At 49.4% G+C, this 9523-nt stretch overlaps 1 protein-coding gene across 5 annotated transcripts in view; it reads right to left on the bottom strand.

Moving 5' to 3' along the window:
• Window positions 1–1496: 1496 nt before the first annotated feature.
• Arap3 (ArfGAP with RhoGAP domain, ankyrin repeat and PH domain 3) overlaps window positions 1497–9523 on the bottom strand; it is a 24559-nt gene continuing 16532 nt past the window's right edge. For 4 of the 5 annotated variants that reach the window (XM_010613873.2, XM_010613874.2, XM_010613877.2 and 1 more), the window contains 14 exons: window positions 9045–9257; window positions 8680–8785; window positions 7581–7728; window positions 7222–7290; window positions 6232–6306; window positions 6021–6135; window positions 4481–4609; window positions 4271–4404; window positions 3879–3961; window positions 3745–3780; window positions 3497–3560; window positions 3273–3410; window positions 3021–3059; window positions 1497–2568 (listed from right to left, as the gene is read on the bottom strand). In XM_010613873.2, the coding sequence (XP_010612175.1) occupies window positions 2101–2568; window positions 3021–3059; window positions 3273–3410; window positions 3497–3560; window positions 3745–3780; window positions 3879–3961; window positions 4271–4404; window positions 4481–4609; window positions 6021–6135; window positions 6232–6306; window positions 7222–7290; window positions 7581–7728; window positions 8680–8785; window positions 9045–9257 (1817 nt within the window). In that variant the 3' untranslated portion in view covers window positions 1497–2100. The remainder of the gene's footprint in view (window positions 2569–3020; window positions 3060–3272; window positions 3411–3496; window positions 3561–3744; window positions 3781–3878; window positions 3962–4270; window positions 4405–4480; window positions 4610–6020; window positions 6136–6231; window positions 6307–7221; window positions 7291–7580; window positions 7729–8679; window positions 8786–9044; window positions 9258–9523) is intronic. The other variant, XM_010613875.2, reaches the window with a different exon arrangement.

Genomic DNA, 9523 nt, shown 5'->3' with positions numbered 1-9523 from the left:
CTGCAGGGGACCTGAGCCTGTGTTTCTGCCGCGAATGCCCGGGAAGTGCCCCGGCCGCGGGGCGGACGCAGCGTCTGCTGGGCGGTAGGGAGAACCCTGGGCTTCCGAGTGAAGACGCCTGGGTTCTATTTCGAGGGTAGCCACTGATTCAGCCTGTAATTATATCCAGTCATTCACTTACATATGTATATCATCAGTCCCGGGGTGAGAAAGGCAAGAAACTCAAAAAGTGATCAGGGAAACTGAGTCACGGACACCTGAGCATGCATCTGACGAAGGAAGACAGGGCTGGTCTAATACCTTTTCCTAATTCCTGCTAAACTGGAAAAACAAGAGTGAGCAGGTTGAGAAAGATGCTTGGAGCCAAGAAGGAACCAGGCCCAGAGGAAAACACAGGTACATCCTGGGCTCTGATGGATACCAACCGATACCGAGGAAGGGACAATGAGCTTGGATAATGCACGTGGGGCCTATGGCACGGAAAGTTTCAGGGAACCTCAAGCTCTGCACCCAAGAGCTAACAGCCCTAACACTACTCTCTGAGGATCCTCGCATCCTTTCCCCATCCTCCTCACTAAAGCTTCCTAGGCCTGTGCCCAGGTCCCTACACCCGTGACATGGCCCAAAACTCCAAATTCACAAATCCAACCACCACTGACACCTCCGCTAGTATTTAAATAGGTATGGCAAATTTTTAAAACAGCCCCTGCAAACTGATCTTCCCTCGGGTAATGTTAAGTGGTACCACACTCCCTCCGCTTAGGAAAGTCAAAACCCAAGGAGTTAGTGTGTCCTTTCTTCTACCCCTATATTCCATCCATCAGCATGCCTTACAGGTTCTATTAAAAGAAAAAACAAAAACCAAACAAACAAAAAAAAAAAACTCCAGCCAAATACATGCTCCTATTGATCCACTTCCTTCAATTTCCAAGACCACCACCCTAGTCCAAGCCCCCATTATCAGTTTTCTGCTCTATTATCTATGGTCTCCTCGCTTCCAGCTTTCCTCCCACAACACACTTTACAAAGCAGCCAATGATTGATTTGTTTTTGAAAGGAAAGTAAGATCACATCCCTCTCTTGCTTAAAATGCAATTGCTTCAAAATAAAATCCAGCTGCCTAAAATCCAAATAGAACCCATCACTATAAGTCTGTGACTGGTCCCACTGAGCTCCCCTTTTCTTCTGGTACGCTTCTCCCACTGGTCACTTTCCCATGGCACAGCATTTGTACCTCTTCTGAAGTGCCTTTTCCCAGCACCCGATTTGTCCAACTCCTACCTTTGTTTCAACTCCTCAGAGACCTACCTTCCCCATCTACCCAGTGTATAGGCCACCTCCTGTCCTTTAAGTTCACTACTTGATTTAGTTTCTTCATAGCACTGTGAAGAACTTGTTCACACTAACTAAACTCACTTGTTCATGTGTTTTCTATTTTTTTGTTTCCCCTCTACAGTGGGGGCTGGACAAGAACAGGGACTTTATTTAGACTTGGCACCAAAACATATTTATTGAATGAATGAATGAATGAATGAATGAAAGAATGGTAGCCTTTTGGTTGCAAGGTTTATTAATAGTGACCACCCCCCTCTTTTGGCTCCCCTTACTACCCCAGCTTCCAAGCCCAATCAATTTCCCCATTCCAGGGCTTCCGTGTAGCCCCAGAAAGTAGGAAGTGGGATAGGATAGACATGGACATCATCCAGGGCTCTGGCTTCCAAATCTAGTTTTTCTTTAATGCAAGAAAAAACATCCTTTTATCCCAAACTTCACAAAACCCTTACATATCAAATATATAAAGCACGGACTGCCTTTGTTGAGAGAAAATATGTGGAGTTTACAGCCAAGAAACACAGTTTGGTGTTTACTCCTTATTTCAGTGACTTCACGGTACAGATAAATGGGCTGAGGCCTACCAGAGAGGAAATATGACCTCAGAGCCACAGCTTCCAGGGCCTGCAGACCAGTGCTTCTTCCACAGCACCACACTGGAGTCTAGAGTCTTTCCAGCCAGAGCAGAGGAAGATCCCAGGGGAGTCTGCCGTGGTGAGAGCCAGGGTCCTCCTTTGGGTACCTACCCCTCAGCTGCTGGTCCCAGGGTCATGTGAGAGGCTGGCTGGGAGGCAAACTAGTAGTGCAGGGGGGTTGGGAGGAGAAGCCAGGTGTCTGTGTTGCAAGACCATTGGGGCTAGATGACTGGGAAGCGTCTCCTGGACATGCGGTGGTCTCTCCTTTCCTCAGGATGAGGCTGCTGAGTTCCTGGAGCAGCTGCTCCTCCAGAGAGCCCGCCTGGGGACTGCTTTTTGAAGGGGGGCCTGGAGGGGGCTCTGGTGGCCTGTCCTCCAAGCCCAGGGTACTTGTCTTGGAGAGAAGGGGTTGGTCAAAGGACTTCTGGCTGGGGAGGGGACTCTCTGGCTTGGCTGTCCACTCCCGTGTGGTGGAGAAGGACGTGGAGATTTCCTTGGTGAGCTCCAGGAAGTCCCCCACTTCCTCATACACTGGCTCCTCATACACAGGTTCCTCCAGCTCTTCTTGCTCTTCCACAGACCCCTGCGATGACTTCATCGGCTGTACAGTAATGGGGTGGCAGGGGGCAGGCACAGAGTTAGTTACAGGATTATTAATCACTAACATTTATTGAGCTCTTCATCTAGGCCAGATGTTGCAACAAAATACTTGGCATGAATGATGTCAGCATAACGCTGTGCAGTGGGTTCACTGCAAAAAATCTAACTGAGTTGCAGAGGGGTTAAGTCGCCCAAGATCACACAGTAAGGGGCTTTAACCCAGGTGTGCCTGACTCCAAAATGGTCCCACTTAACCACTTTCCTTATCTCTCTCAGATTCTATGACCGCTTTCTCCTTTCCTCATGGCATCCTACCATCCCTCATTTTCCTCATTCTTCCTGGTCCCCCCAATACCCCAAAGGGCCTGAGTCCAGACAGACACAAAGAGCACATCCAGGGCTCAGGCAGCACAGAGCTGGCAGGCACATGACTGCAGCAGGCACAGTACTCACAAAGAACATGGACAGGGTCCTCCGGTTGTGTAGTCGGCGCTGGGCACATGCAGGATGGGGATGAGAGGAGGGAAAAACAGACATAGTGAGGCCTGGCGACAGGAGGCGGGAGTGGAGAGTGGGGGCACAGAGAAGGTGCCCAGGAAGGTCATTGTGAGCAGAGGGCAGCGCCAGGCTGGCAGGCACACTACTCCCGCCTGGAGTTTGACAGGGTACGGGCAGAGACAGATGGGGGCCCGTGAGGGGTCTCACCAGGGTCTGGTTGGCAGAGAGGAGGGTGGCTCCACTGTCATCCCCACGGATGGGCAGCAAAGGCATAGTGCCAAACTTCTGACGAGCGAGGTCAGAGGAGGAATGTCGTCGTAAGACCACTGGCTGCTGGTCATCATGCTAGTAAGAGATCGACAGGCTGGCACCAGTGGGCTTGGGCCCCAGAGAAATCCGAGACCTGGCCCTCAGCCTTTTCCTCCCCTCACCTGAGCTTTAAGGATGCTAGTAGTCCAATCCCACATCTCATTCTCATCAGTGCAGGCCAAGTAGCTGTAGGTGATCAGAATGGAATTAATGGGGGGTGTGGCTTGGGGTAGAGCATTTGACTGCAGAATGAAATCAATGGAGAGAAGAGGTTGCAGCTATAGGGATGGAAGAATGGAGGAAGGAAAGGAGAAAAGAAGACAGGGAGCTAGGCTTGGCCAGAGGACAAGCCAGGCTGGGAGGTACTCACAGGTGCATCTTCTCCAGGAACAACGTGAAGCCCCACCTAGGATACAAAGGGCAACAGTGATGGGGTGAGTGAGCGTAAGGCCAAAGGGACGATGGCAGGAAGGCCCTAGAATATGAGTTGGGAAGAAAACTCACGGTGTTGGGGGCTTTAACTTCTTGCGGATTCCTAGGTAGACTTTGGCACTCTCCAGAGGCCATTCCCGTTCTGGTTTAGAGCTCTGAGAACATGAACAGAATCAGTGAGGGAAGGTCATGGTTACTGAGGTCAAAAAAACTATGCAGGGGGCAGGGATTTAGCTCAGTGGCACTGCACCTGCCTCACAAGCGCTAGGTCCTGAGTTCCATCCCCCGTACCAGAAAAAAAAAAGCTATGGAAGCTTCTGGGCATGTGACCACAAGGCAAGGGGCAAGGCCCAGGAAGCAGAGCGATGGTGGGAGCATGGGCAGCGAGAGCAGAGGATTGGTACCCTCTTGGCTCCCGCTACATGGTTACTCAGCATCCCTCTCCACTAGCCCCAAGGCCTTACCCTCTTCTCTTTGAGCAGCAGCAGACAGCAGTCACGCAGCAGAAAAAACCTCTCCTGGAAGCGGCTTCCTAACAAGCGAGGTGGCTCCTCACGACACCGCAGCAGCCCCACCCGTGGGCTCTCACGCCGGACACCTGAGCACAGAAGGGCAATGCTGGGTGGAGGGTCCTGGAGAAGAGCCCGGGGAATGCTGGGCTCAGGAAGGCTCACCTGTGAAAAGGCAGCCAGCCTGGGCCAGGGACACTTTCCTCAGGAGCAGGGAGGCTGAGCAGGGCTCTGGGAGCTGGCACCACTGCAAGGCCTGCTCGAGGACCTTTTCCTTGGGGTGCAGTGGCCTCTCTGAAAAGGCAAGGTAGGGACAGATGTCAATCCGAATATCCATCCAAAGCCTACTTACCCAACTCATCTCCCACCAGTCGCTCGTCCATTCATCTACTCAACTATCCAGCCACAGACATTTACTTTAGGACCAGCTCTATGCCAGGCATTGGGCTGGTCCATGGGTTCAGGAGAGAGCCTGACACATATCACCCGCCTTCACAAAGCCACAGCCTAGTACAGGAGCTGGCTACAAACAGACAAGTAAAAGGATTGTAAGCCGTAATGGCTTTGAAAAAAAAACAAAAAAACAAAACAGAGTTTTTGAGGAGCAACTAAGGAAGGCTGGTCAGGCGAGGCCTTTCAGAAACTGCATTTCAAGATGAGACCAAGTGATCTGAAGGATTAGGAAGAGAAAGCCATGCTAATATCATGTAATATCTTACATGATAAAATATAAAAACAAAGCCCTTGAGTCTTGTAGAATCCAACAGCCAGTGTGGCTGCAGCAAAGAAGATAAATAAGAGAATGGGTGATGTTAAGAGATGAAGTCTGAGAAATAAGCAGGAGCCAGACATTCAGGGTCTGCATGCCATGATAAAGACTTGGAATTTCAAGTTCACTGGGAAACACCAGAGGGTTTTAACCAGGGGAAGGGCATGATCTGATCTAACTTGAAACATCCATTTGGCTGCTATGCAGAAAATTATAGGAAGGCAAGAAAACACTATCTAGCTATTCCCTCTCTGGGGCCACATGTTCTATTGGTTAATTTTAGGAGGCTGAAACAGTATGGTGACTTTAACTAGAGTGGTAGTAACAGTGGGGATGGAAAGAAGGAACAGATTTGAATAGAACGGAGAGGACTAGTTGGTGTGTTGGAGCTGAAGGAAGACTTCCCCGAGGGCCTTACTAACCTGGAAAAATTGCAGGGCCATTTAATGAGTCGGGCAAAAAACAGAAAATAGCCTGGACGTTTTGTTAGGGAAGGGGGTCTAGGAATTGAGATTGGCCTTACATGTTTTAAATTTGAGATACTCGTGAGAGATGCAGGTGTCAAGTAGGCAGTTGGATACCCGAGTCTGGAGTCAGAGGTAAATAATATGGGTGTCAGCTTATTAGTGACATTCAATGCCATGGGACTGGAGTATATCCAGGGAGAACTACAGGTAGAGAAGAAAGGGCCCGGGGACCCCCTAACACTTGCAATCTGGGCAAAAAGTGAGAGAAGCCTCCTCGAAGTAGAAAGGAAATGAAGAGCTTGTGAAGCCCACGCAAGAATAAGAAATAATCAGAAAGGAGTGGGTCAACTACATTGAATGTTCCCTCACACGACTGAGTAGAGTGTCCACGGCATTTCGTAGCACGGAAGTCATTAATGACCTTGTCCACATGACCAGAAAGCACGTGCACACACACGGTCTTACTCACCAAGCTCCCCATGCTCAAGAACCTCAAACATCACCCACAGATCTGTCCCCGCTGCTGTCCCTCGCATTTCCAGTACTTGGTTTGTCAACTCCTCGGAAGTCAGTGTTGGGGACACCTGAGATCCGGGAAAGAGCAGAGAACCCACACTGGTTAAGTGGCAACCTGTCCCCCACCATCCACCCCTCTTCTCTTCAGTCTCCTCCCAACTGACCTTCAGGGTGACACAAGTGTCTGGGAGCTGCTGCTCTATATAAACCTCCATGATGAGGTCTCCAGCCTGGGACAGCTGAGGGAGGGATAAAGGAGGACACAGGAGGATGTTAAAATGCTGAAATCAGAGGATTCCTCATTTGCCTCATCCACACCAACCCCCAAAAAGGTCTCCTCCCAATCCTCACCCCAACACCGCTTGGGCTTTTAAAAGGGAAAACTCCAGGAGCGGTGGAACCACATCTTTAGCTGCATATGGTGCTGCCCAAGGCCGTGGTTGGGGGGACAGGTTTGGAGTCTGACCACCTGGCTTTCAACTCCGCCACTCACTACAGTGTCACCTTGACTAAGCGACCCTTAGCCTCAGTTCTTTACTTGAAATAAAATGAAACTACCCACTCCATGGAATTATAGGATGCTAAAATCAGATAAAAGGTGTCTGGAAAGTAACAAGTACTCAGCTGATGCTTGCCATTGTAGTTGTTATTCTTATCCAGTCTGACTTTACTGGGTTTTTTTTAGGTACTAAGATTGAACTCAGGGTCTTCACACTGAGCTACATTCCCAGCCTCCTTCATTTTTTCTTTTAAAACAGGGTTTCACTAAGTCACGAAGTTGTCCAGGTGGAACATGACCTTGCCATTCTAGCACTTCCAACTCCCAGAGTGCTGGGATTACAGGTGTGTGTAAACTATGCCTGGTTTGACTTTACTAACTCCTCCTGAGATCTCTTACACTCGGAAGTGAGGTGCTGTTGCCATCATTTTATAATGAAGGATGCTTATGGTGGAATGAATGTTAGGGAGCAAACCCTAACAAATCAACTCCCCGACACACTTTCCTCCTTGGATTTCTCCTGTCTGTCAAAGAGCTGAGAGTCAGTGTGCAGAAGGACAGGCTGAAAAGGAAACTTCAACTGTAAAGAAGGACAGCTTCCCATCTTGATGTCCCCTCCTCCTCGGCCCAGGAGTCTAAGGTCAGGGCAAGTTACCTGTACATCCTTCCAGGTGGTGATAAGATTGACCTCCAAGTCAATCTGAGCTACCTGGTCAGAATCAATCTGTGAAAAAGCCAAAAGTTGATGTGGGGGCTTCTGGGAAAGGAAGGAAGCAGGGCAGACCTCAAGGCCAAAGGGGACTTGGGTAAGAAAGAGGGCTGGAAGCCCAATGAGCATTGAGCCAATGGGGTAAGTATGAGGACGGTGACGATATGAGAGAAAGAGGCCCAGGGCTCTGTGAGTGGCTGCTGTGCAGAGGGCCATCAGGGCTGGGGTAGGGCTCATTGGGTCTCTGAGTCCTGCAGGAGATTACAGAGGTTGTAGGTTGGGGTCAGGGGTCAGGAAAGCCTTACATCAAAGACAGAGACGTAGCAGTCAATGAGCTCCTGCAACACCCGAACTTCGTGCACCCCGCGCCCATCTGTCTGAAACACACTGGGTGCAAACAGCAGGGCCAGGTTCCGAGTGCACATCTGGTTTAGAGCTGCACATTTCTGTACCCTGCAGAGAGGTAACCAGGTCGTGAGAAATGCTCGGCACACTTTAAGCCAATACAGACTGCCAGGATCGAAGATGTACACTTGGGATATGACGGAAAGACACAGCTTGAAGTCTTGGAGAGTAGGTGGGGAACCATTAAGGTACAGGTGACTTTTTACATAAGGGCACACAGTAAATATTTTAGGCTCTCAAGCCACATAGAAAATATACAAGTAAAAAAAGAAAGAAAGAAAATATATAAGTGGGTGTGGCTTTACAGTTTATTTACAATACTTTATCTACAAAAACAGACAATAGGTTGGGTTTGGCAGTGGACCTATCCTATTGTTAGCCAACCTCCGTAATCTGTATAACCAAAACATGGCTAAGGATTCACTCAAAGGCCTCTCCTACCAACAGACTGATAAAAGTCTGCCTCTTGTTCATCTTTGCATTTCTTATCTCTAACCTTTACCTGACACAGAATAATAAAACAGAATAATATTGACTGTTAACAATTTCTAAAGACTTACTGTATAGCAAGGACTGTACTAAGAATTTCACATGGATTATCTCTTTTAACTCTCATCCTATGAAGTGGATATTATTCAGTACCTCATCTTTCTTTTAGAAATGAGGAAGTTGAGGCTCAGAGAGAACAAATAACTCACTCAAAATCATACTGATAGAGTGATGGAGCCAGATCAAAGGCTATGTCTGCCTGACCCCAAAATCCATTCTCTGGGGGCCGGAGATGTAGCTCATTGGCGCCACACCTGCCTCACCAGTGCAAGGTCCTGAGTTTGACCCCCGGTACCACAAAACAAAACAAAATCCATTCTCTGAACCTTTATGTTATGACATCTTCATTTAACAATGGTTTATGGATGGATGAGTAAATGAATGGCATTGTGGAGTTGGGCCGAGTTGATGAAAGGTGCAGGAGCCTGCAGAGGGCCAGGTCATACTGACCGATAGAGATGCCCAATGAGGGTGGCCAGTGTGCGGCGGTTGACCCGTGGCAGGCAGCCAATGACTTCTTTGTATTTCTCAAGGCGTTGACTCTTCTGAGGTAGCTCTGGTGATAGAATGGAGGCAGGTTGGAGAGGATCCAGGAAGGGAGATTAAGGGGCTGGAGTGCAGGAAGGGATTTCTAGAGAAACAAACCCAGGATGAATTTATCCCTGTCCTGTCCCCAAATCCCGGGCCATCCTATCTCCCACAGTAGCAAGTTTAAGGGCGGGAGCTGACTAATCCCACAAAAGAGCCTCAAGGATTCTGGTGGGGGAGGTGGAAATCCCCAGCTGGCCCTTGGGTCATAGGGATCTTGGGAGTACCAGCAGCCTCCCTCCAGCGAGGCAGGAACCGAGCAGAGGTCACAGGGTCATCCAGCTCTCGGAAGAAGCGTTTCAGTGTGTCAGTGACATCCTCCACAAAGTGCTCGCCTGGACGAAGCTTCACTGACCGCGCATCCCGCCGGAACTCAGCCAGGAGTCTTAGGCTGCGGGCCCGGGCGCCCCCCTTTCGATACACGCCTTCCAGCCGGAGTCCTGAAAAGAGCCAGCAGTTGTGGAAAGTTGTGCAAAGAATGACCACCGCCCACCCAGCAGCCCATCTGTGTTACGTGGCTGTGGGAGGAGGAGGGTCACACAGAAAGAATTCTGCGTCTCTGAGGTCTTGACTCTCAGCTTCTTGCGGAAGTCTCTATCCTCAAAACGTCCTTCTGTGACTTCACTACCACGCACTGCCTCCCCACCACATGCATCTCTCACTAACTTTGCAGCTACTGATTGAATGATTTTAATTTTTTTTTTTT

Source organism: Fukomys damarensis, unplaced genomic scaffold (genome assembly GCF_012274545.1).
Source record: "Fukomys damarensis isolate Sample0158 unplaced genomic scaffold, DMR_v1.0_HiC HiC_scaffold_3, whole genome shotgun sequence".
Lineage (NCBI taxonomy): Eukaryota > Metazoa > Chordata > Mammalia > Rodentia > Bathyergidae > Fukomys > Fukomys damarensis.
The sequence above is the reverse complement of the archived record's forward strand: the minus strand, read 5'-3'. Positions and strand labels throughout refer to the sequence as shown.